Source organism: Typopeltis vanoorti, chromosome 14, assembly GCF_054136105.1.
Source record: "Typopeltis vanoorti isolate ZY-2024b chromosome 14, IOZ_Tvanoo_1.0, whole genome shotgun sequence".
NCBI lineage: Eukaryota > Metazoa > Arthropoda > Arachnida > Uropygi > Thelyphonidae > Typopeltis > Typopeltis vanoorti.
The window spans coordinates 66,240,035-66,266,505 of record NC_143562.1 but is presented as its reverse complement, the minus strand read 5'-3'; the positions used below and the strand labels follow the sequence as shown (position 1 = coordinate 66,266,505).

Below are 26,471 nucleotides of genomic sequence, written 5' to 3'. Positions count from 1 at the left end.
CGGAGACCAGACCTGCACACAATAGTCCAAGTGAGATCTTATCAAGGCCTTGTAAAGAGGCAAAATATCATCCTTATCTTTACATGTGAACGTTTGTTTCAGCATTGCAATTATCTTTTGAGTTGTATTTGCAATCTTTGCCACATAACCCATGAACTTCAACTTCCTATCTATTGACATTCCAAGATTCCTAGCATCATCAGTTTCTTCTAGCCTAATCCCACCAATGTAATACGACATTGGATATCTAATCATGCCAAAGTGAATGACTTTACATTTACTGACATTGAACTGATACCCATTTTCCCAGCCCACAATTCCAGCCTATTCAAATCATTCTGCAAGTACTGCATATCAGCAGCATTTCTGATTACCCTGCCTATCTTTGTATCTTCAGCAAATAGCTGTATGTTGCTTGTCAAATCCTTCCCAATAACATTGATGTACAGATTGAATAACAGTGGACCAAGCACTGATCCTTGTGGTATACCACTAGTTACTTTAAATCTTGCAAACTCACATACCCCATATATAGGCTGACCATAATAAATTTAGTTTAATCCTTTATCCAAGTGTATGCAAACAAAGTTTGCACCTGAAGTATCTTCAGGACTGAGGCAACTCATAGTAAAGGTGGACCAAGCTCTCATCACTCCTTGTCTCAGTATCTCCCATAATGCAAAGCACATCTCCTTGCAGACATGTATACTGCTATGCATTAAGGGAAGGGCCACTATCCAGACCGGTTTCGATTTTTATTGAGGTCTCGTCAGTGGGAGGCAGACCCAAACGTGAAGATACTAAGGCAGAAGCAATAGGAGAGGTCATATTTACCTATACGAGTTGCCAATAGGTGTACCACCTTATTATTGAATTACTCTGGATTTAGAGAGAGATGTTGGAAGTTTATTTTGTTTGGGGTAACGTAGTACAACACCGGCAACTCGTAGCAAAGGTGGACCAAACTAACATCACTCCTATCTGAGTATCTCCCATAATGCAAAACACATCTCCTTGCGGATATGTATAATGTTATGCATTAAGGGAAGGGCCACTACCCAGTCACTTGGTTAGACTATAATAAATTTAGTTTAATCCTTTATCCAAGTGTAAGCAAACAAAGTTTGTGTCTAAAGTATCTTCAGGATTGAAGCAACTCGTAGTAAAGGTGGACCAAGCTCTCATCACTCCTTGTCTCAGTATCTCCCATAATGCAAAGCACATCTCTTTGCAGACATGTATGATGCTATGCATTAAGGGAAGGGCCACTACCCAGACCGGTTTCGACTTTTATTGGGGTCTTGTCAGTGGGAGTCCTGAAGATTCTTTGTGCAAACTTTGTTTGCTTACACTTGGATAAAGGATTAAACTAAGTTTATTATAGTCTAACCAAGTGGAAAATAAACTTCCAATATAGGCTGACCATATTTCCTTGAGACAAAAACGGGACATTGGGATGGCAAAAACAGGACGGGGTTATGTAATATTCTGCTTTCATGAAAAAGTAAGATGATAAAAAAAGTTTTATTACATAAACATATTGAGCTTACCATTATTCTTCAGTGACAGAACCCATACAAAAATTTAGATAGACGTGGATGGAGACTGTATTTTATCATGATTTTACCATGAATATTTCTCCGATGAAGTGATCTTACTCAGCAAATTTCGGTCTTTCAACATCTTATCATAAACTTCTCGGACTCCATGACACAATTTTGTCTTACAACTAACATAGCCCTCGTTGTCTCAACACTTAATCTAGATTTCTCCTTTGACCACATACTGTTCATAACAGAAAATATTCTTTCAACAGGTGCTGTGCTTCCTGGAAGACAAAGAATAAACTACAATATTACAAAAGTCTTGAAAGTGTAGGTGTTTTTCGCTCATTTCAGAAACAATCTGTACTTTTGTTCCATCACTTGTACACTGCTTGTCCAGTTAAATGAATTTGAATTCTTTGTGGAGATCGTCATTAAAACTGCAGTTTCGCCTCTTGAACATTGCAAGGATAGACCTAAAGCTTTAAAAAATATGAAATTTAAACTATCAGCATTGAATAACCGGTTAGCATACAGGCAAAACAAAAACTAAAACACAGCAGAACAGACACCGTGTCTGAGATGCACAAGTGTTACCAACATGTATTTTTTATTTTCTCTGAATAAATCACTGCAGATATCGATGTTTAGTATCTAATAATGCGACTCCATGGTTATACAAATTACTGGTATCGATGATATTGATATGCAATTGTAGGTTATGAATAATAATTTATGATTATTATTCTTAAATTCATATTGTCCTGTACATTATGAAAGTATGGGACAAATTGACATTTTTAATAAAACAGCCAGAAAATATGAAAAAAAAAAGGTACTGTCCTATTCGAAACGGTACTTATGGTCAGCCTACCCATATACCACTTTTTGATATCTGTCAGTCAGCCATCCTCTTATCCATGCTCATATTCTATAACCCAAACCCATTTTCTCCAATTTTTGCAAAAGTCTGCCATGCTGTATTCTGTCAAAAGCCTTAGCAAAATTCAAAAGTATCATGGTGTATCCATTCACCTTGTCTAGTTCAATGGTAAGATTGTTATAGAATGTGAGCAAGTTGCTAAAACATGACCTTCCCTTAGTGAGACAGATATATGAAGAATATATAGGAAGAATAATTCAGACATACATTTATAGGATGTTGCTGGTTTCTTCTTATTCAGTGACATATGGTGATATACATTTATCTGCTGTTGAAGTATGACTGAATGGAATGGGGGAGGGGGGGTTGGAAATGTGGGAATAGAGAGATGTGGGAGAATTATTAGTGAGGCAAGAGGTATGTGAATTTTAAAAACCTGGGTTTTTAAAATGTAAAATATTCTTCTCCTTCCCCAAAAATTTCTATTTTTGAGTATGATGGAATAAGATCAAGGATAAGATCCCATCATATCCTTCTCCTTCCCCAAATTTTATCTTTCACCTCCTGCCCAAAGAATTCTCTGCCCACCCTTAAAAAACCTGGGTGTTTAAAATTCACACACCTCTTGCCTCACCAATAATTCTTCCACATATTCCCCCTTCCTTTCAGTCATACTTCAACAGCAGATAAATGTATACTGCCATATGCCGGATGCCACTGAATAAGAAGACAACCAGCAAAGGTATGTCGAATTTATTCTTTCATATATTCTTCATATATCTGCCTTTAAAACATCAGCAATGCCCTAAAAATTGAGTAAAAAGCCAATGACATTATTAAAAAGGGGTACTACTTCTAAACAAAAATAGACTAAATAGCCATAAAAATAATATTTACTTAGAGGAGTAACATGGGAATTTTTCTAGAAATGATACCTATAGAGTAGAGATTTTTCCCAACAGACTAGGAAAGAGAGAGAGGAGGCACGATTAGTGCATTTTGCTGTTAACAAAGTCTGCTCTAGATTTACTTTTTTTGCATTATAAACTGAGTGAGAAGTTGGAGTTTTTAACTTGAGCCATTGAGTGTATGCTGCATTTTTTAGCTTGGACTGCTTTGGTACATATGTTGGAAAACTAACAAACAAGACAAAACATGTTGGTAAAGGATCTTTTGATCCTTTACCTACACTATAAAATGTAGACATAAATGAAATTTTTCAGCTCTCATGGTAGGTGATAATATTGATAGTATATACACATGAGAACAGACTTATGCCCATGTGGAGAATTCATGGTTATTTCTGAAAACCGAGTAAGATTGGTTAGAAAACATAAGGTCCAGATTCTTTTCATAACACGTGGTGGACTACCAATGTATGTTTTGAATGCATCTTTGGTGAATGCTTTTAAATTAAGATTTGGAAGGTATTTAGCCATATAGAGGTCATCTCAGGAAGAGCTTGCATAATAAAGTTTGATTTTTTTGATAAAATTACTCCAAAAAAAAAATTGTTTTATATTTACATAGAATTTTTCCTTTATTTTCTTGTTTTATTCCAAATTGTTTAAATATCTGTAATGTATCATTAGCAATCCTGATAACCTAAGAAATTTTTTTAACAGTCCCATGGCATATTGATATTAGAGATGCCTATGCCCATTTAGACAAAGGATTACGTTATCATCGAAATAACTCAATGAGAATTGTCTGTAACAACTGTCAAGGAAATGGCCATATAGCAAAAGAATGCACACAGCCCCGAGTAAGTATTATTGTGCACTTTTTTTTATTTTTGTCACTCATTATGTGAGAAACATAATATTTTTTTATAAATTATTTAAAACATTTTTAGTTTTTAAGAAATATGTAATTTACTTTTACATTTATGTCATCTTAATAATCAGATGACAGTAAAGAGCTGGTGACTAGATATAACTCGTGAGTTTAGTTGATGTGTAGATTGCTCTGGCCACATAGATCAGAATTATAGATTAAATGTTAGCTGCTACTGCCTCTTCCCCAGATTCTATCGGGACCATCAAGAGTCTGTAAATGCTTTCAGTTGGTTTTCCTTATCCTTGCTATTAGTTATAGTTCAGCAAAACTTCTCACATTCCATTAAAGTCAATCTCCTCCATGTATTTTTAGAATAGCCAGGTGTTCTCTTTCCTTATGGATTCTATTCCAGAGTTGCATGACAGATTTCTTGATGATCTTTCCTAAGTATATGTCCAATCCATCTAAATTTTCGTTTTCTGATTTCAAGTTTCTTTTTTGCAAATTAGTTATTTTCTGGAAGTCTTCAGTAGCAATAATTTGTGTCCACCAAATTCGAAGTATACTTTGCAGACATCAGTTTATGAATGTTTGTAGCTTTCTTTGTGTTTCCTTTGAAACAGCCATGTTTTGCATCCATATAAAAACTGATTTAATGCATGCATTAAATAATTTTTGTATCCATGTGAATATTTTTCATTTTCTATACTCTACTAAAAGGGTGCTTAAGGGTCAAAACTGTATAACTGAGAGGAGACCTCCACATAGCCTTTAAAGGAATGCGGAGAACCGACCAGGGCTTCTGACCTAATGTCCACTCCTCACCTTCTTGTGGTGCACCCTGTTGGGTATCTGCTTGGATACCGAACGAACGAGGATGGGCTGGCAATTTGGGATTTAGCCGACCAAATTGTATTTTCTTATTGGTTAAACCAAAATAAAAAAATGATGGTATGACATGACAAAATTTCATGCCGGCTGGGGCGTCGGCCGGTTAAACAAGGCCCCCGTTGTTTTCATCAGGGAACCAGGGCGAACAGCGAAAAGTCAGCTAGTGGAACAAATCTGAAAACAAACCCCAACTCAACATCACCAGAGTTAAAGATCGGTACTATCAACATAAGAAACCTGAATGGCAAAGAAATGGAGCTAGCGGAGGAATTAGATAAGTACCAGATCGACATAATAGGGGTGACTGAAACAAAAAAGACCAAAACTGGTGAGATCTTTCTGAGCAATAAATACAAAATGTTATATTCAGGAAATGACAAACAAGGAAAAGAAGGAGTAGCCATAGTATTCAACACAAAATACAACGCTAATCTTCTTGAATGGCAGTCAGTCTCAAGTAGGGTAATGTGGGCAAATATGAGAATGGGGAACTGGACAATGAGACTTATTTGTGCCTATGGTCCGACAGAAGGTAGAAGTGGATGAATTTTTTGAGGCTTTAGAAAAAGCAACTGACACAATGAAAAAGGAAAAGTTGGTTCTTGTTGGGGATCTAAATAGCAGAGTAGGAAATGATTGTGAGACATACAAAAATATTTTGGGAAAATTTGGAGAAAAGAGCAAAGCTAATAATAATGGCAAATATCTGTTGGATTTCTGCTCAAGACATGGACTGGTTATTACTAACACCATGTTCCAACATAAAAATGTGTGCAAATTTACATGGAGAGAAGAGGCTAGGAATAAGAAAAGTCTCATTGACTATGTTATTGTTGATAGATGTTTTTTCCCTGGTGCAGGACACCAGAGTGTACAGAGGATTTGAAATTGGAAGTGATCACTATTTAGTCTTGAGCAGGATAAAATTGAATTTCATATTGAAAAGAATAACATGTAAGAAAGTTTTAAAGCGAATAAAAGTTGAGCAGCTCTCAGATGTGAACTGTAGACTAAAATACACAAAGATTATTGAAGAAAAAATGAAAGAGTTTGAGAAGAGGAATCAAACCTTGTAGATTCAGTGGCAAACTCTGAATAAAACATTGATTGATTCTGCCAGAGAGGCATGTGGTGAATTTGTCTGTAAGGATAAAAAAATCAGAACTCCCTGGTGGACACAGGAAGTTAAAGAGGCAGTGAAGGAAAAGAAGAAAGCTATCAAATGTTCCTGTCAAATAAGTCAGCTTGTGCTCTTAGAGAACACAGAGACAAATGCAAGAATGTTAAACATTGTGTAAAACTAGCTAAACAAAACTCATGGGAGAACTTTGGCAAGAATATAGAAAATAAATATCAAGAAGGTGGCATAATATTCTGGAGGTTGTTGAAGAAGCTTAGGAATGGGGGAACAAGTGCTGTAAAAGGAGTTAGAGATGATAAAGGTGACATGAAAATGGGAGAAAAAGATATCCATGAAGTATAGAGTAATTACTTTGAAAAACTGCTAAATGAAATAAGCAGTGATGAGAGCACAGTGGTTAGAAACACTGACCAGGCATGCAGTCAGGAATACATATCCATACTTGAAGTAGAAAAAGCCATCAAAGGCTTGAAATGTGGAAAGGCAGCAGGAGTAGATGATATTTGACCAGAAATGCTGAAGTATGGTGGTATAAGAGTCTTATAGTGGCTGCACTGCATAGTTCAGAAAGCCTGGACAGAGGGACGAATTCCCGATGATTGGAGTAGAGCTCTCATAGTACCCATATATAAAAAGGGAAATAAAACTGAATGTGAGAATTACAGAGGTATTTCCCTACTGAGTGTTCCTGGCAAGATATATGCAAGTATACTTGAGAAACGGTCGAGAACAATTGTGGAAGAAAGCTTGGTAAAGAACAAGCTGGATTCAGGCCAAATAGAGGCTGTCAGGATCAGATCTTCACTTTATGACAAATAGTTGAGAAAGCATGGGAACATAACAGAGATCTGTATTTAAGTTTTGTCGATTTGGAAAAGGCATATGACAAGATGCCAAGAGAGAAGCTATTCAATACGCTACAGTTATATGGTGTCAATGGGGCATTATATCAAGCAATACTTAGTCTTTATTTGAGTTGTAAATCAGCAGTTAGAATTGAAGGATGTAAAAAAAGATGATTTAATGTTAATTCTGGAGTGAGACAAGGATGTACATTATTCCCTCTGTTATTCATTATCTATATGGACCACATTATGAAGGAAAGTGGTATTAAATATGATATCAGAATTGGAGATGTTAATGTCAGCTCTTTGCTTAATGCGGACGATGTTATACTTCTAAATAAATCCGCTACAAGTTTGCAAGATTCCCTGACTAAATTGAATAGATGTTGTAATAGATATGGTATGAAGGTCAGCAATAAAAAGACAAAGACAATGAAAATTGGCAGAATCATTGAAAATGTCAACTGTGTTGTGAATGGAGAACCTGTTGAACAAGTGAAACATTTCAGCTACTTAGGCACGATTTTTAGTGAAGATGGTAAATTAAATATGGAAATAGACAACAGAATCAATAAAGCTGGTATGGTAGGAAGTCAATTGAATAAATTCATATGGAATAAGAGAGAAATTAGTTGGAACACTAAATTAGCTGTATACAAGACAGTGTTCAAACCAGTTATAACTTATAGATCTGAGAGCTGGGTCAGAAGTAAAACACTTGATCAAAGACTAGAGACCGCAGATATGAGAGTCCTGAGAAAGATTAGAGGCGTGAACAGATGGCATCAATGGCAATATCATATTAAAAACGAGGATATTAGGAAAGAATTTGACATTGTCATCATCCAGGAATGCATTAGCAGAGCTAATGTCAGGTGGTATGGTCACTTAAACAGAATGTGCGAAGAAAGATTAGCAAAACAAGTGTTCTCTGCCAGGTTGGCAGGAAAACGACCCAGAGGAAACCAAGATATAGGTGAATTGATACGGTACAAGTGCCTTAGACGATAGAAATATAAGATCTGATAATGTTGGAGTCTTGACAAGTAACAGACTGATTTGGAGGAAAATTTTAGATGGGAAGTTAGTAATGATGTAATTTTTTTTCATGTAGTACTATCATATTCTGTACACCCCCTTGAGGGTACATGGCAGGAATTTGATGATGATGATGATACTCTACGAAATTTAGCATATGCATTTCTTGCTTTTTTGAATCCTTATATGAACATGTCTGTTACTCCTTCATCTGCAGATAAAACACTGCTGACTTATGTAAAATTTGAAACAATTTTAATTTTTCCATTTTAAATTTCACTTGGTGCCTTATTGTTCACATTACTTCTCATTTCTTTTGTTTGGTTTGTATTTATTTTCAAACTAACTTTTTGTGACTCTTCTTGTAATGGGGGTTAATTTATTTTGTATATCTGCATGTCAGTGTGCAATTAAACATGCATTATCTATATAGTCTAGATCAGGGTTTCTCAAACTTTTCCTATAATGGAACACTTCACAAATCTTGAAATTTTAATGAAACACCTTGGCTATAATTGAGTATCATTGATCTTGTATTCAATGTAAAGCTAAGCACACACTATCGCTGCAGCAGGCTGTATTGCATTGCAAAAATGTAACAGCGTGCCACAGCACACTACAGGCGTGCTGGGCCCCAGCGCATTGCATTGCATTGACCTTGCTTGTGACCGTATGTTTCCTAGAATAGATACTTCCATACTTCACTTGCGCTTGGAGGTGTCGACAACCTCTGGCAGCTGAGTCAAGGCCAGCATGCGCTGGCCTTGACTCAGCTGCCAGTGGTTGTCGACACCTCCACACCTTAATAGAACAATCCACATACAAAGTGAGGAGTGCCTAATTTTCAAACATGTTTGAACTTGTCACAGCATTTAAAACCATTCTAGGCTCATATTAATTTTGATAATTTTTCACGGAACACTTATTCACTTTCTGTAGAACATAGTTTGGGAAACACTGGTCTAGATCATCCAAAGTTTTATTTTCCATGATATTCCTTTGACATGTTTTATTGTGGTTTGTTCTAGAACATGATCTAACACCAGTATAAATAATAAGGGAGATAGTAGACATCCTTGTTGTACTCCAGATACATTTTGAAAGGACTGTGACAAATATCCAACATGTAGCATTGGAATTTGTTATATCCTTCCTTTATGAGGTTATTTATTTATTTAGCGTATGGCTCACACATGGAAAGTTACATTACATTAATCCTTAATATATATGGACATAGTAATATACATATGTACAATAAGAAGACATAATACCGTCATAAAAGAGACACTCAAAAATCAAGAATAGGCTACAACTGAATGTCTAGGTTGATTATCCAATCGACTGCACTTGGTGTAGCATGGATGAAGTCTGACAGGTTTCCACTGTATGCACGTAGGACACATTCTGCTATAATATGATTAATTGTCTGGCAGGGTGATCCACAGTCACACCTGGGTGAGGCAATTATGCCCCATTTGTAAAGGTGGTCTGCACATCTGCCATGGTTGGTGCGGATTCAGTTAAGGGCAGACCAAGTTTTCAGAGGTAGGTCAGAACCTGAAGGTATCTGTGTTGGGTCCACTAATTCATGGAAGATCTCTGTTGAAATGTTACACCAGGACTCTTTCCACTTCTCCTTCATGTTGAAGCTTGTCTCTGCAAGATTTTTTACTGTTAAGATTGGAGGATGTCTTGACTTTAGCCTGTTTATTTCTAGGGGTGGGATGTCTTCATGGATTGGAAGATTTTGGATTTCCATGATTTTGCTGTATTCATGTAGAAGACAGTTGGATCTGCAGATGTGTGGAGGCAGGATGTTGTTTAGCACTGGGAGCCAGTAGGTTGGGGTTGATTTTACAGTTCCAGAAATAAGGCGCATAGTGGTGTTAAGCTGGGCATCAACCAAATACACATGGGTGCTGTTCAGCCATACGGGTGAACAGTATTCAGCTGTAGAGTAAACGAGGCCAAGAGCAGTGCAGTGAAGCGTTGTTGCTGAGGCACCCCAAGTTGTTCCACATAGTTTTTGCAGTATATTGTTTCTTATTTTTAGCTTGGATGCTGTGTTAATGAGATGTGGTTTAAAAGATAGTGTTCTATCTAGAGTGACGCCCAGATATTTCGGGAATCTGTTGTAGTGTAGCAGTTTGTGGTTGAAGTAGACCATGAGTTCTTTGTTAGCCTGGTTATTGTTCAGGTGGAAACATGAAACTTGTCTTTTGTTAGGATTCGGGCATAATCTCCATTTGCTGAAGTATTCATCTAGGACTGCAAGGTCGTTTGTTAGTGTATCTTCCATTGTAATAAAATTGGTGCGTCTGGTGGCTAGAGCAATGCCATCAGCATAGCAAAACTTCTTAGAGGCTGTATGAGGCATAAAGCGATGCATAAGTTAAAAAGGAGGGGAGCCAGAACTGACCCTTGTGGTAATCCATTATCCAGTGTTCTTTGTTTGCTTTTGTTCTCGTCCATACACACTTGGAACAGGCAGTTGCTTAGCATGTTATCAATTAGTTTTGCTACTGTTTTGCATGGGACTGCACAGAGCAACTTGCAGACTGCGCCATGCCTCCAGGTTGTGTCATACGGTGCAGTAAGATCTACAAAAGCTACAGCTTTTCCGGCATTGTTGGTAGCCCTCCTCTATATGTGTGGTGAGTGACAGAACCTGATCACAGCAGCTTCGTTTATGTCTGAATCCAATCTGTTCCACTGGGACTTGTTCTATTATCTTAGGGGCAATTCTATTAAGGATGAGCCTTTCTAGGAGCTTATAGCAGATGCTAAGCAGGGCAATTGGTCGGTAGTTTTCTGGTTTGTTGTTCGTTTTTCATGGTTTTAAGATAGGGATAATTTTTGTCCTCTTAAACTCTTTTGGAAGTCTACCAGTCTGGAGGATGTCAGAGAAAAAGCAAGCCAACCACTGTCAAGCTTTTTGGCCTGTCTTCAACAGGAAATTAGGATGAATTCCATCTAAACCTGGAGCCTTGCCTGGTTTCATATCAATTAGAGCAGTGTTAATATCTTCAAGAGTGAACGGCTGTGAGTATAGAGGGTCTGATGGTCTGTTATTTTTCAAATATGTAAGTTCTATTTTTATTTGAAGAGTGTGTTGTTTGTCCTTGCTGGTATATCTTGACGTGTTGACAATATGTGATGCATATTGGTTAGGAGAAACAGCCGATTGTTCCTGGACAGTCAGGGTGCCACTACCTAGTTTTCTTAGAAGGCTCCACGCTTTTCTACTGGAGTGCCGAAAATCGAGTCTTTCTACTGTTTCAATCCATTTCTTCTGTCGGTTGGTGTCAAGGCTGTGAATGAGTTCATCTGCAATGTCAGGATCGCTACACTCTAGATATTCTTGATACAGTTTATTACTATCATCATCCCATCCAGGGATATACTCCTTCCGGAAGCCTCTTGGTATGGTCTTCTTATCTACAGCTAAGACAGCTCCTGCCAATCTCTTGTAATTACTGCTTGTTGGAGGGATCCAACGGACATATTTGTCAAGACAGGCAGCAAATGTATCCCAGTCAGCTTTCTGGAAGTTCCAATGGGGACGTTGGATGGATCTGACAAGGGGTACCTGCAGACCTACCTCTAATATAATTGGTCTATGTTGGCTTCGTGGAAAGTTGGAGAGAACTCTTCTCGATGTAGGTAACGGTCGTCCACTGTTGTCTTGAGTGATGAAGCAGAGGTTGGGGGTTGTACCCCCCTGTTCCAAGCTGCTGACCTGAAGGAAGATCTATCTTTTGCATCGAAAATTAGGTGCATGTTATGAATTTCTGCCCATTCAGTCAAAGTTTCTCTGCATTCATTGTTGAAAGCATATTTCCATGGGGTGCGGTGGCTGTTAAAGTCGCCTATATGCATTGCAGGGTGGTTGTGCACTGGTAGAACTTGTGGGGGCCACAAGAGGGCAGGGGGTTTATATATGTTATTAATGGTTATGTTCCCTATCATAGTTGTTATCAGATGAATGCCACCGACAATGCTGGTTGTAACGAGGTGGCAATCTTCTAGGGTATTACGTACATAGGTGGCAAGGCCATGTGCATGATGGTAAGTGGCTCCAATGATAATGTAACCAGGAATTCTTTATGAGATATTATCTTCTGTGGCATTCCTTTGTTTTGAAATGCATTCCACACAATCTCTAACATGGAAATGAAGGCTTGTTTTTTTTTTTATAATCCACAGATTCTTGAAAAAATGATTTTGCAGAAAATTTTGCTAATGACACATAGCAGGCATATGCCTCTTCAATTATTACAATTTCCTATTTTTTAGTGTTACATGGTGATTGGCATTTATTTTGGTAAATGATGGAGTCTACAAACGTGTTAGGAATTTCAACCTTCATATTAAGGTCATCATCTGGAGTACACACACACAAAGACAAGCTATGTTACATTTCAAACAGTATGCCAAAGTGACAATGATTTGACCAACCATTATTCTATTGGCCTGACCTCTAGTGGGGGAAAAACTATATCAAAGCTATATTCTATTTATAACATCAGAGAACAAATTCATATAAATTCTATTTAAATTAAGGGGATATTAAATCCCACATTATTTCAAAACCGCTTTGAAATAATTTGAGATTTAATATCCCCTTAATTTAAATAATGTTACATCGCCAAAGTGAAGCCTATTGGCTCTTTATTTTTAGATACAATGAAATTGCTGGCCTATTCAATAATTTGACATAAATGTTTGCTATATTAAAGCTAAGATCCTAGATTACTACAGTCCTAATTATAATTAACTCTTAGCCCAAAGGTAATTAAAAGAAATTCATTATTCCTAACATAGTAATCTCCATAATTTACTGAAAATAATTACAATTTCTTAAGTCTCCTTTCTTGGTATTTTTATTGTTATTCCAATCCCTAGGGAATGTCTCTTTTTCCCAAATATCTTGGAATAATGTCCTGTCACTTTCCCATTTTTCATTTTTTTAACAGCCTTGCATTGTATGCATCCAGAAGTGCGTTAGCAGAGCTTATATCAGGTGGTCATTTAAACAGAATGGGAGAGGAAAGATTAGTAAAACAAGTATTCTCTGTCAGGTTGTCAGAAAAAAGACCTAGAGGAAGGCCAAGATAGGTGGATTGATACAGTAAAATGTGCCTTAGAAGACAGACATTTAAGATCTGATAATTTTGGAGTCTTGACATATAACAGATTGATTTGGAGGAAAATTGTTGATAGCAAGTTAGTAATGATATGTCTTTCATGTAGTACTATCATAATATCCTGTACACTCCTTGAGTGTACATGTCAGGAATTTGATGATGATAATAGCCTTTTTTATCTCTAATTTATTTGGTGGGGTGGTATCAATTTATAATTCATCTCTTTTTTTTTATTTCTGTTTGTATTGTATCATTGCTGTTGTTCAAGATTTGACTAAACAAGATTTGATTTGTCTCTACCTTTCTGGTTGTCAACTAGAATTTTTCCATTTTGATCCTTCACTAGGCATGACTTTTGCATGGCTTCTCCAGAGAGTCTAATTATGATAGTATGTTGTGCAATCAATGCCAGTTCTTCAAGCCATTGCTGTTTATCTTTTTTAGCACTTCTCTTGACTCTTTTTTATTTTAAAATCTTGTATTTATCTTTAAGTTTGTTTTACTTCTTGGGAGTATTTCTTGCACGTTATTTTCAGCTTTATTTTTTTCCTTTTTTCCACTAGTCTCCAAATTTCCACTGATAACCATTCTATCTTTCTTTTAATATATACTAAAGCATGTTCTCTATATCATTAAGGACACTCTTTTTTTTTTTACCTTTTCCCATTTAGGCTCTATATCGTCATCATCATCATCGAATTCCTGCCATGTACACTTAAGGGGTTGTACAGGATATGATAGTACTACATGAAAAATGTACATCATTACTAATTTCCTATCTACAATTTTCCTCCAAATCAGTCTGTTACTTGTCAAGACTCCAACACTATCAAATCTTATATTTCTATCGTCTAAGGCACTTTGTACAATATCAATCCACCTATATCTTGGTCTTCCTCTGGGTCAATTTCCTACCAACTTGGCAGAGAACATTTGTTTTGCTAATCTTTCTTCTCCCATTCTGTTCAGGTGACCATACCACCTGAGATTGGCTCTACTAACACATTCCTGGATGCTGACAAGTTCTTTCCTTCTAATATTCTCGTTTTTAATATGATATTGCCATTGATGCCATCTGTTCACGCCTCCAATCTTTCTCGGGACTCTCATATCTGCGGTCTCTAGTCTTTGGTCAAGTGTTTTACTTCTGACCCAGCTCTCAGATCCATAAGTTAAAACTGGTTTGAACACTGTCTTGTATACAGCTAATTTAGTGTGTCGACTAATTTCTCTCTTATTCCATATGAATTTATTTAATTGACTTCCTACCATACCAGCTTTGTTGATTCTGTTTATTTCCATATTTAATTTACCATCTTCATTAAAAACTGTGCCTAAGTAGCTGTGAAATGTTTTACTTGTTCCACAGCTTCTCCATTCACAACGCACTCTATATTTTCAGTGATTCTGCTTATTTTCATTGTCTTTGTCTTGTTATTGCTGACCTTCGTACCATATCTATTACAACAGTTATTCAATTTAGTCAGGGAATCTTGCAGACTTGTAGCAGATTTATTTAGAAGAATAACATATCTGTATAAAGCAAAGAGCTGACATTAACATCTCCAATTTTGATATCACGTTTAATACCACTTTCCTTCATAATGTGATCCATACAGATAATGAATAACAGAGGGGATAATGCACATCCTTGTCTCACACCAGATTTAACATTAAATCATCTTCCTGTACTTTCTTCAATTCTAACTGCTGATTTGCAACTCAAATAAAGACTAAGTATTGCTTGATATAATGCTCCATTGACACTATATAAGTGTAGCATATTGAATGGCTTTTCTCTTGGCCCCTTGTCATATGCCTTTTCCAGATCTACAGAACTTAAATACAGATCTTTGTTATATTCCCATGATTTCTCCACTATTTCTCGTAAAGTGAAGATCTGATCATGACAGCCTCTATTTGACCTGAATCCAGCTTGTTCTTCACCAAGCTTTGCTTCCACAATTCTTCTCAACCGTTTCTCAAGTATACTTGCATATATCTTGCCAGGAACACTCAATAGGGACACACCTCTGTAATTCTCACATTCAGTTTTATTTCCCTTTTTATATATGGGTACTATGAGAGCTCTACTCCAATCATCGGGAATTCGTTCCTCTGTCCAGGCCTTCTGAACCATGCAGTGCAGCCACTGTAAGACTTTTATACCTCCATAAGTCAGCATTTCTGGTCAAATATCATCTACTCCTGCTGCCTTTCCACATTTCAAGCCTTTGCTTTTTTTACTTCAAGTATGGATATGTATTTCTGACTGTATGCCTGTTGAGTGTTTTTTACTACTGTGTTATCACTGCTTGTTTCATTTAGCAATTTTTTGAAGTAAATTACTCCATACTTCAAGGATATCTTTTTCTCCTGTTTTCATGTCACCTTTATCATCTCTAATTCCTTTTACAACACTCTTTCCTCCATTTCTAAGCTTCTTCAACAACCTCCAGAATATCTTGCCACCTTGATATTTATTTTCTGTGTTCTTACGAAAGTCTTAGTCTTCCCATGACTTTTGTTTAGTTAATTTTGCACGGTGTTTAGCTTTCTTACATTTGTCTCTGTATTCTGTAAGAGTCTTATTTGCCAGGAACTTTTGAAACGCTTTCTTTTTTTCCTTCACTGCCTCTTTAACTTCCTGTGTCCACCATGGAGTTCTGATTTTTCTATCCTTGCAGGCAACCTCACGATATACCTCTCTGGCTGAATCAATCATGGTTTTCTTCAAGGCTTGCCACTTAATCTCCAATGTTTGGTTCCTGTTCTCAAACTCTTTCATTTTTTCTTCAATAAGTTTTGTGTATTTTAGTCTACAGTTCACATCTGAAAGCTGCTCAACTTTTATTTGCTTTAAAACTTTCTTACATGTTATTCTTTTTAATATGAAATTCAGTTTTATCCTGCTCAAGACTAAATAGTGATCACTTTTAATTTAAAATCCTCTGTACACTGGTGTCTTTCACCAGGGAGAAAACATCACTATCGACAATAACATAGTCAATGAGACTTTTCTTATTCCTTGCCTCCTCTCTCCATGTGAATTTGTGCACATTTTTATGTTGGAACATGGTGTTAGTAATAACCAGTCCACATCCCGAGCAGAAATCCAACAGGTATTCGCCATTATTATTAGTTTTGATCTTTTCTCCAAATTTTGCAAAATATTTTTGTATGTCTGACAATCATTTCGTACTCTGCTATTTAGATCCCCAACAAGATCCAACTTTTCCTTTTTCATTTTGTCAGTTGCTTTCTCTAAACCCTCAAAAAAATTCCTCCACTTCTACCTTAGTAGAACCTTCTGTGGGACCATAGGCTCAAATAAGTCTCATTGTCCAGTTCCCCATTCTGATAATTGGCCACATCACTCTACTTGACACTGCCTGCCATTCAAGAAGATTAGCGTTGTATTTTGTGTTGAATACTATGGCTACTCCTTCTTTTCCTTGATTGTCATTGCCCGAATATGACCCGTTGGTCCTTGTTGGGGATCTAAATAGCAGAGTAGGAAATGATTGTCAGACATACAAAAATATTTTGGGAAAATTTGGAGAAAAGAGCAAAGCTAATAATAATGGCAAATACCTGTTGGAATTCTGCTCAGGACATGGACTGGTTATTACTAACACCATGTTCCAGCATAGGTTTATCTATGCCGATGACTATTAGTAGCTTTACTTAAACCAGGAAAGGAAACTACAGAGTCAAAGAATTTTTGCCCTGTTTCTCTCCTCTGCCACTTGTATTATTCTTTCCAGAATCATTGAACGAATGATTCTGGCAAGAATAACAGCAAACATTGACGAGAAACTTATACCCGAACAAGCTGGTTTCCGTCCTGGAAAGTCCTGCTGTGACCAAATTCTGAATCTCGTGCAGCACATCGAAGATGGTTATGAGAAGAAGCTTGTGACTGGAGCAGCTTTTATTGATCTTTCAGCAGCATATGATACTGTTAATCACAAGAAACTGTTGGTCAAGCTGTACCAAATAACGAAAGATTTTCACCTCGTGAATGTAGTTAAAACCATGCTCCAGAATCGACGATTCTATGTGACTTTCCAAGGAAAGAGGAGTAGATGGAGAAATCAGAAGAATGGTTTACCTCAAGGCAACATATTGGCCCTGATGCTGTACAATGTTTATACTAACAATCAGCAACCCACCCACAAGTGAGAAGGTTTATCTGTGCCGACGACACAGCTATATGCATTTAAGCAAGGAGTTTTGAAGAAATTTAGAAGAGGTTGACAGAAGCCTTAGAAATACTCTCCAATTACTATGAGACCAATTGCCTGAAGCCTAACCCAAACAAGACTCAGGTATGCGCTTTCCATCTGCGCAACAGGGAAGCTTAGTGCCAGTTAAACATTGTCTGGAGAGGAAAACGTCTCGAACACTGCAGCAATCCCAAATATCTTGGAGTTAAGCTGGATCATACCTTGTCATATAAGGTACATGCCAGGAACTAAAAGGAAAAATCTATGCAAGAAATAACATCATAAAAAAAAAATGACTGGCGCAACTTGGGGAGCTCAACCAGAGGTACTTCATTCGACGGCTTTGCCATTGTATTTTGCTGCAGGGGAGTATGTTGCCCCAGTGTGGGAGGCATCCGCCCATGCGAAACACGTGGATGTGGCTTTAAATGATACCATTAAGATCATAACCAGATGCATAAGACCAACCCCAGTCAACAAGCTGTATCCCTTAGCAGGCATAGTGCCACTAGGCATAAGACGTCAAGTGGCCGGTGAGATGGAGAAAAAAAAGCAGATGACGGACGAAAGACATCCAATGTACGGCCATATCATCACGGCTTCTCAACTCAAATCAAAGTATAGTTTTATGCAAAGAACTAAACCATTGATCCATAAACCTGAGGAGCGACGCCTTGTTTTATGGAGGGAATCGGTTCAACTTCAAGAAGCCCCCATAATTAAGGAAGAGTTAACGAAGGGATATCACATACCCTATAGCACCTGAAGGACTCTGAATCATCTTAGAGTGGGAGTGTCCAGATGCAGAAGTAACCTGATAAAATGGGGTTATGCAGATGATGACAGCTGTGACTGCAGAGATGTCCAAACTGACGAACATCTTTTATGTTGCCCAGATCTAATCGATGTGTGCTCCACAGATGACATTCTGATGGTCAATGACAAGGCGATACAAGCCGCTGTTTTTTGGATGGATAGGATATGATTTGTGTTCCAGACTCGGAAAGTAAAGTAAGTATTGCCCGAATATAACATTTTGTATTTATTGCTCAGAAAAATCTCACCAGTTTTTGTCTTTTTTGTTTCAGTCACACCTATTATGTCGATCTGGTACTTATCTAATTCCTCAGTAGCTCCATTTCTTTGCCATTCAGGCTTCTTCTTATGTTGATAGTACTGATCTTTAACTCTGGGGATGTTGAGTTGGGGTGTGTTTTAGGATTTGTTCCAGTAGCTGACTTTTCGCTGTTTGCCCTGGTTCCCTGGCGAAAACAACGGGGGCCTTGTTTAACCGGGCAACTGCCCAGCCGTCATGAAATTCTGTCATGTTGTACCCTTAATTTGTAATTTGGTTTAAGCCAATAAGAATACAATTTGGTCGGGTAAATCTCAAACTGCCAGCCCATCCTCGTTTGTTCAGTATTCAGGTAGCTATCCAACAGGGTTCACCACGAGAAGGTGAGGATTGGACATTAGGTCAGATGCCCTGGTCGGTTCTCCGTATTCCTTTAAAGGTTATGTGGAGGTCTCCTCTCAGTTATACAGCTTTGACCCTTAAGCACCCCAGGCTCTATATCATCATTCCTTATATCCTCTTCTCCATCAAAATTACTATCCATATTTTCCCTTAACTGTATTTTAAACTCATTACAGACCAGCATTCAAAGGATGCATTTTCAGTTAGGGCATAGCACTGAACACCTCTTAGCCTCACAAATTTAGTTTTAAGATTTACTGTTGTTATTCATACTGAAATTGGTTCCCACCTAATCATTGCTTGACTAAATCTTTTGCTCATGAGAATTCCAACTCCATTTTAATTTATATCATTATAGTAGGAATTTCCCAATCGGAATGTATTTCTTTATTCCCTGAATAAAGAAATACATTCCTATTGGGAAAATTTATTCTATCAATACCATTCCATCTTATTTTGCTAGCCTTCAATTACTCAGTTGTATATTTTCCATCTCCTTTCTTAGTTGTGCTAGCTTTCCAATTTGATAGTCATTCCATTGGCCAATTAATTTGGGTTATGAGGTAGGGCTGCTACCTCAGCATCCAGATATTCGTTTTATACACAAACATTTACTCTTGTGCAGATGTTATACTGCTGATACCCAGTCACCAGAGCCTTGTTTGTGAGGGTTCTGCCACAAGAAGGCCAGAGTGGGAGATGCTATGTGTTATATATCATAAAGTCAAGGACTTCATGATATTATGCAGTCACCACTTCTTAGAACTCACATGTTAGCTTATAACCCATCAAAAAATGATTAAATTGCTTTTTACAGAATAAAATTAGAAATTCTTGTATTCAGATAACGAAAACATCGTCAATGTATCTGAGCCAAACTGTAGATTTTAGAGTAAAGGAATCAAGAGCATGTTGCCCAAATGCTTTCATATAAAAGTTAGCAATTGGGAGGTGGGGGGGTGAGCCCATGGCCTTACCTTTGTTTTGCAGGTAAAATTTATTTTGCATCACGAAGTAATCGGAACGTAGTACTTGGACAAAGAGAGCTGTAATGTCGGGTGGAAATTTGTTCTGTAGGAGAAGAATTGTGATTGGGACATTTGTTAAAAGGGCAGAAATACATCAAAACTGACTAATAAATCATCTTTGCCGAGTGTTATGTTTTTAATTTTGTTTATTAAGTGTTGTGTATTCTTTATATAGGAGGGGAAATGACCTACATCTCCTTGAGTTTTGACACTAATTTCTTGGCTAGGTGATAATCAGGGCTATCTATTCCCTCATAGTTCCTAATATTGTTTGTAATAACTGTACTGATGATGTCTTAAGATACTTAAAATGAAATATCTACATATTATTAAAATTTAATTACTGTGGTTTATGTGTAAATTTTTAGTTAACACTTACAGATGATCCAGTTGTATTCTTACTTAATTTACCACTACAACGATTATCTCTATTCTCATGAGATTTATCATAGCAAAACCTAGACATATGGTCCAATTTACAACAGCTCTAGCTCAAGTTTTGTTTTATCACAAGCAAAAGAATTTAACAAGTAAGAGTATGATTATCAATGTTTCTGTGTGAAAATTCTTTCCTTCTAATCTCTCTCCACTTTGAGATGCTTAACAGTAAGGAAATAAGATGTTCTTCGTCTAATTAATTCAGCATGCTTTGGTACTCCTAGTGTTTATGCTTGATGCTTTGGTACCGAATCACTAAAGTCCAAATCCTTTATCTTTTTCTGATTAGTTAATGTCAACGTTAGAGGTATAAGGTTCAACTAAGCTGATAACTTTAACTGAAGAAGGATTCACGCTTTGCAATAAACTCTCCTCACTTTGAGCCATTTCTAATGCCTGTGCAATATACAGCACTTCTTTTTCATATACAGATCTCCTAAGTTCTGTATATGTTGTGCAAAATTCAAAGAGAGCTTCCTAGCCCTCTTTTATTTTTGCACAATCCATCCCTGAATTGAAAAAATATATCATCGAAAACTGTATAATTTTCATCAGACTTAATATACACAAGGCTGGCCAATCTGTCATATAGTACTGAGAGTTTTCTTATCATTTTGAATACAAGCATGAAATTTCTGTGAATTGGGTCAAACTTTCTGGAATATTCATTTATCAAAATTTTGATTATGAAGCATAATCAAAGAGAAATCATAATCAACTATGCAAAACTCAAAGAGAGCTTCCCTAGCTCTCTTTGAGTTTTGAACAAAAACACAGCCTTTCCCTGCAATTTAGACCTCAGTAATATCAGCAGATTTTCATCAGACCATCTCCCTAAGTTTTTAATAGCTTCACCTGACCTAAAGAAGATTTCTATATTTTCCAAATTTTCTCCACTAAAATTCTGTATAATATGAGCCAAGTTTATACACTTCATAAATGCTTCATTTTGCAAGCAAGCTGCTGAGTCACCACTACAAGTGGCCATATTAAGTATTTAGGCAAAATACAAAAATAATGATATAAAGAAAAACAGTATGTATTGGAAGTTTATTTTCCACTTGGTTAGACTATAATAAATTGAGTTTAATCCTTTATCCAAGTGTAGGCAAACAAGCTTGCACCTGAAGTAGTTCAGGACTGAAGCAACTCAAAGTAAAGGTGGACCAAGCTCTCATCACTCCTTGTCTCAGTATCCCCCATAATGCAAAGCACATCTCCTTGCAGACATGTATAAAGCTATGCATTAAGAGAAGGGCCGCTACCCAGACTGGTTTCGACCCTTATTGAGGTCTCGTCAGTGGGAGGCAGACCCACAAGTGGTGATACTAAAGCAGAAGCAATGGAGAGGTCATATTTACTTATACGAGTTTCCAAAAGGTTTATCACCTTATTATTAATTTACTCTGGATTTAGAGAAAGATGCTGGAAGTTTATTTTCCACTTGGTTAGACTATAATAAATTTAGTTTAACCTTTACCCAAGTGTAGGCAAACAAAGTTGCGCCTGAAGTAAATATGACCTCTCCATTGCTTCTGCCTTAGTATCACCACTTGTGGGTCTGCCTCCCACTGACGAGACCTCAATAAGGGTCGAAACCGGTCTGGGTAGTGGCCCTTCCCTTAATGTATAGCTTTATACATGTCTGCAAGGAGAGGTGCTTTGCATTATGGGAGATACTGAGACAAGGAGTGATGAGAGCTTGGTCCACCTTTACTACGAGTTGCCTCAGTTCTAAACTACTTCAGGCGCAAACTTTGTTTGCCTGCACTTGGGTAAAGGATTAAACTAAATTTATTAAAAACGGTATGTATGTTTTTTCATTTAAAACAGCGATTCCAAAAATCTTGAGATGTGATTGTGCCGTTGTTAGTAATTAGTCTGTGGCTATATATATATATTCATCGTCCTGATGATTTGCAACATTTGTCTTGGTATCGAAAAAAATAGTATTCTATATAAAATGTTTTCTTCATATCAAATTTCTACAAATGAAGATTCTGTTTAGTAAAATACTGGGGGAAAAAAAAAAGAAATGGTATTCAGAGATACAACTTAGGAACAGTTTATCAAGTGGAAGTTTTTTTTTTTTTTTTACAGGGTAGCCCAAAATCATGAAACGTCATGGAAAGGGCCTATCTTTGTGAAGCCTAAAATGAAGGCATTTATGTGATGTGGTTTTCCATAACTAATAAATAAAAAAAACTGGTGCTAAAAAGTTTATACAGCTACTTCACAAAAACTGCCCATTTCTGTGGCATGTTCCATGACTTATGGGCCATGCTGTACAAATCAAGTCAGAATTCTGTGCCAGGGTTTTTATGAATGCTTCCTGAAGCAAGGAAAATTTGTGGCGAAACCTTTATACTGAAGTTTGTTGAAGTTGATGTTTATACCCCCACCCCAAGTTAAGAGTCTTATTTTGAAGATGGATGCTGGTTTTGAATTAAATGATTCTCGTGTGAAATGACTGTAGTGGAGAACTAAAAAGTTAACAGGCCTAAAAAAAATTTAAAAGGCTTTTGTTAACCAGAAGTTGCATGTGAAAGAGAGAAGATATATTTCTTATGAATTTTTTAAATAAATTTTTATATAAATAATTATATTTGTATAATTATATATTTTAATGTTAATTAAGCAATGTTTAGTTTTCTTTGTATTACAGCCTTATCTTATTTTATTTATTTATTTATTTTTTGCTTTATGTATTTCATTCACTTATCTTAGTAAAAAAAATGATTTGTTTAAGATAGTATACTAATAGCTTAATATTTGTTTATAATAAATAAATTTTTAGATACTGGAAAGAAACTAATTACTCATGGTACAAATCTATTAGGAGCTGTAAGAAAAATAGAAATGTATATAAATATAAATTTTCTTCCTGTATTTTTAAATGCTGTCATCATCGGGAGTATTTCATAACTCCCACCACTTTGTCAGTTGTATGGATTTTTTCTAGCACTTCTTTGATCACTAAGAAATCTAGTCAACCAAATCTATGTGCACAAAGAAATTAAGAGGTATAAGATTAAGGATATGATATGTAAACAGCTAAACTAGTAATGTAGCTCACATGTTCAATGTTTATTTTGGTAAAGAAACAAATTTTTATTCACATTTGTATAAATGGTTCGGTCTTAGTCACATTTTTACACAACTTTGTCTGTAAATAGTGTACAGCATTACTACAGTAACTGTTTTTATAATTTTAGAAACATTTATATTGCTTCCTCTGTGGTGAAATAGGCCACATGGGAAGAAGATGTCAAAGTGCAGTTTGTGCAAAATGCATGAGATATGGACATCATAGTCATATGTGTGGTGCTGGCCAAGGTGAAATACCCCAGGAATGTTCCCTGTGTTTTATGCCAGGACATTATAAAGAGGTAAGTATTTGTTATTATAAATCATCTTGTCTACTTTTATAATTAAAGAATTAATTGCTGCTTGGTCAATAAAGGACTCTTGTACAAAAAAAAAAGCTGTATGATTACAATAGATTGAGAAAATTTCTTTTTCTATTCACTATAAAAGGTTAATAATTAATTGTATTTTAAACAAGACAGTAAATCACAAATGATCTCAGTTATTAATTTTCAGTTGATTGCCTCTTAGAATATGTTCTATTTAAGAGAATATTGATTGCTATTAGCAGCATTCCAAAATCCACTCGCCACAGATGAGTTATCTGAGACAAGAAGTGAATGAATATTCAGCCTCATTCTAAATGTTCAGAATATTCATCATCTTCATCATCAAATTCCTCACATGTACCCTAAAGGGGTGTACAGAATATGATAGTACTACATGAAAAATTTACATCATTACTAACTTCCTATCAACAATTTTCCTCCAAATCAGTCTGCTACTTGTCAAGACTCCAACATTACCAGATCTTATATTTCTATCGTCTAAGGCACTTTGTACCGTATCAATCCACCTATATCTTGGTCTTCCTATGGGTCGTTTTCCTGCCAACTTGGCAGAGAACACTTGTTTTGCTAATCTTTCCTCGCCCATTCTGTTTAAGTGACCATACCACCTAAGATTAGCTCTGCTAACGCATTCCTGGATGCTGACAATGTCAAGTTCTTTTTTAATATGATATTGCCATTAATGCTATCTGTTTACACCTCTAATCTTTCTCAGGACTTCATATCTGCGGTCTCTAGTCTTTGGTCAAGTGTTTTACTTCTGACCGAGCTCTTAAAACTGGTTTGAAAACTGTCTTGTATACAGCTAATTTAGTGTTCCGACTAATTTCTCTCTTATTCCATATGAATTTATTCAATTGACTTCCTACCATACCAGCTTTGTTGATTCTGTTGTCTATTTCCATATTTAATTACCATCTTCACTAAAAATCGTGCCTAAGTAGCTGAAATGTTTTACTTGTTCCACAGGTTCTCCATTCACAACACAGTTGACGTTTTCAATGATTCTGTCTATTTTCATTGTCTTTGTCTTTTTAATGCTGACCTTCATGCCATATCTATTACAACATTTATTCAATTTAGTCAGGGAATCTTGCAAACTTGTAGTGGATTTATTTAGAAGTATAACATCGTCCGCATAAAGCAAAGAGCTGACATTAACATCTCCAATTCCGATATCATTTTTAATACCACTTTCCTTCATAATGTGATCCATATCTTCTTCTTATTATTATTGTGCTATCTTCTATCGAAGGTCAGCGACCATCTTGGCGAACAAACTGCACTCTTGTGCTAATCTGAGCAGTTGTGCACTGCTCTTTCCTGTCCATGTCTTGATGTTTTCAAACCATGATATTCTTTTTCTTCCTCTAGTTCCTTTGCCACCAATTTTTCCTATCAAAATAGTTTGTAGAAGTTGGTATTTGCTGAGCAGTTGTGCACTGCTCTTTCCTGTCCATGTCTTGATGTTTTCAAACCATGATATTCTTTTTCTTCCTCTAGTTCCTTTGCCACCAATTTTTCCTATCAAAATAGTTTGTAGAAGTTGGTATTTGCTGTTTCTCATGATGTGACCAAGATATGATGTTTTTCATTTCTTGATTATTTGTACAAGATGTTTAGCTTTGCCAATGGATTTTAAGACATCTTCATTGATAATTTTTTCTGTCCATGATATCTTTAGCATTCTTCTGTATAGCCACATCTCAAAGGCTTCGATTTTCTTGATGGTTGTCGCCTTCAATGTCCATGTTTCAACTCCATAGAGCAGAATAGACCACACGTAGCATTTCAGCATTTGGCATCTGACTTCCATGTTTAGGTCTTTATTGCAGAATAGTGTTCTCATTTTCATGAAGGACTGCCGTGCAACTTCAATCCTTGTCTTTATATCTATTTCTGGATCCCACCGTTCATTAAGCCAACAACCAAGATATTTATATCTTGACACTTGATCAATATTTTTCCCATTGAGTGTCAGTTTCATTGATGAGGCTGGATGTTTGCTGATGATCATGTATCTTGTCTTGTTGAAGTTTATATTTTTTCCCATTCTTTGGCTTTCTGTGTATACTCTGTCAATGAGTTTTTGGAGTGATCCATATAGATAATGAATAACAGAGGGGATAATGTACATCCTTGTCTCACACCAGATTTAACATTAAATCATCTTCCTGTACTTCCTTCAATTCTAACGGCTGACTTACAACTCAAATAAAGACTAAGTATTGCTTGCTATAATGCCCCATTGACACCATATAACTGTAGCATATTGAATAGCTTCTCTCTCTCTTTGCACCTTGTCATATGCTTTTCCAAGTCAACAAAACTTAAATACAGATTTTTGTTATATTCCCATGCTTTCTCAACTATTTATCGTAAAGTGAAGATCTGATCCTGACAGCCTCTATTTGGCCTGAATCCAACTTGTTCTTCACCAAGCTTTTCTTCCACAATTGTTCTCAACCGTTTCTCAAGTATACTTGCATAGATCTTGCCAGGAACACTCAGTAGGGAAATACCTCTGTAATTCTCACATTCAGTTTTATTTCCCTTTTTATATATGGGTACTATGAGAGCTCTACTCCAATCAT

General features: G+C 36.5%; 1 protein-coding gene across 3 annotated transcripts in view; it reads left to right on the top strand.

Moving 5' to 3' along the window:
• Positions 1-26,471, top strand: part of LOC150099556 (uncharacterized) — a 90,711-nt gene that overhangs the window by 9,335 nt on the left and 54,905 nt on the right. For all 3 annotated transcript variants that reach the window (XM_090403960.1, XM_090403959.1, XM_090403958.1), the window contains exons 3-4: positions 4,053-4,192; positions 23,656-23,829. In XM_090403960.1, the coding sequence (XP_090260086.1) occupies positions 4,053-4,192; positions 23,656-23,829 (314 nt within the window). The remainder of the gene's footprint in view (positions 1-4,052; positions 4,193-23,655; positions 23,830-26,471) is intronic.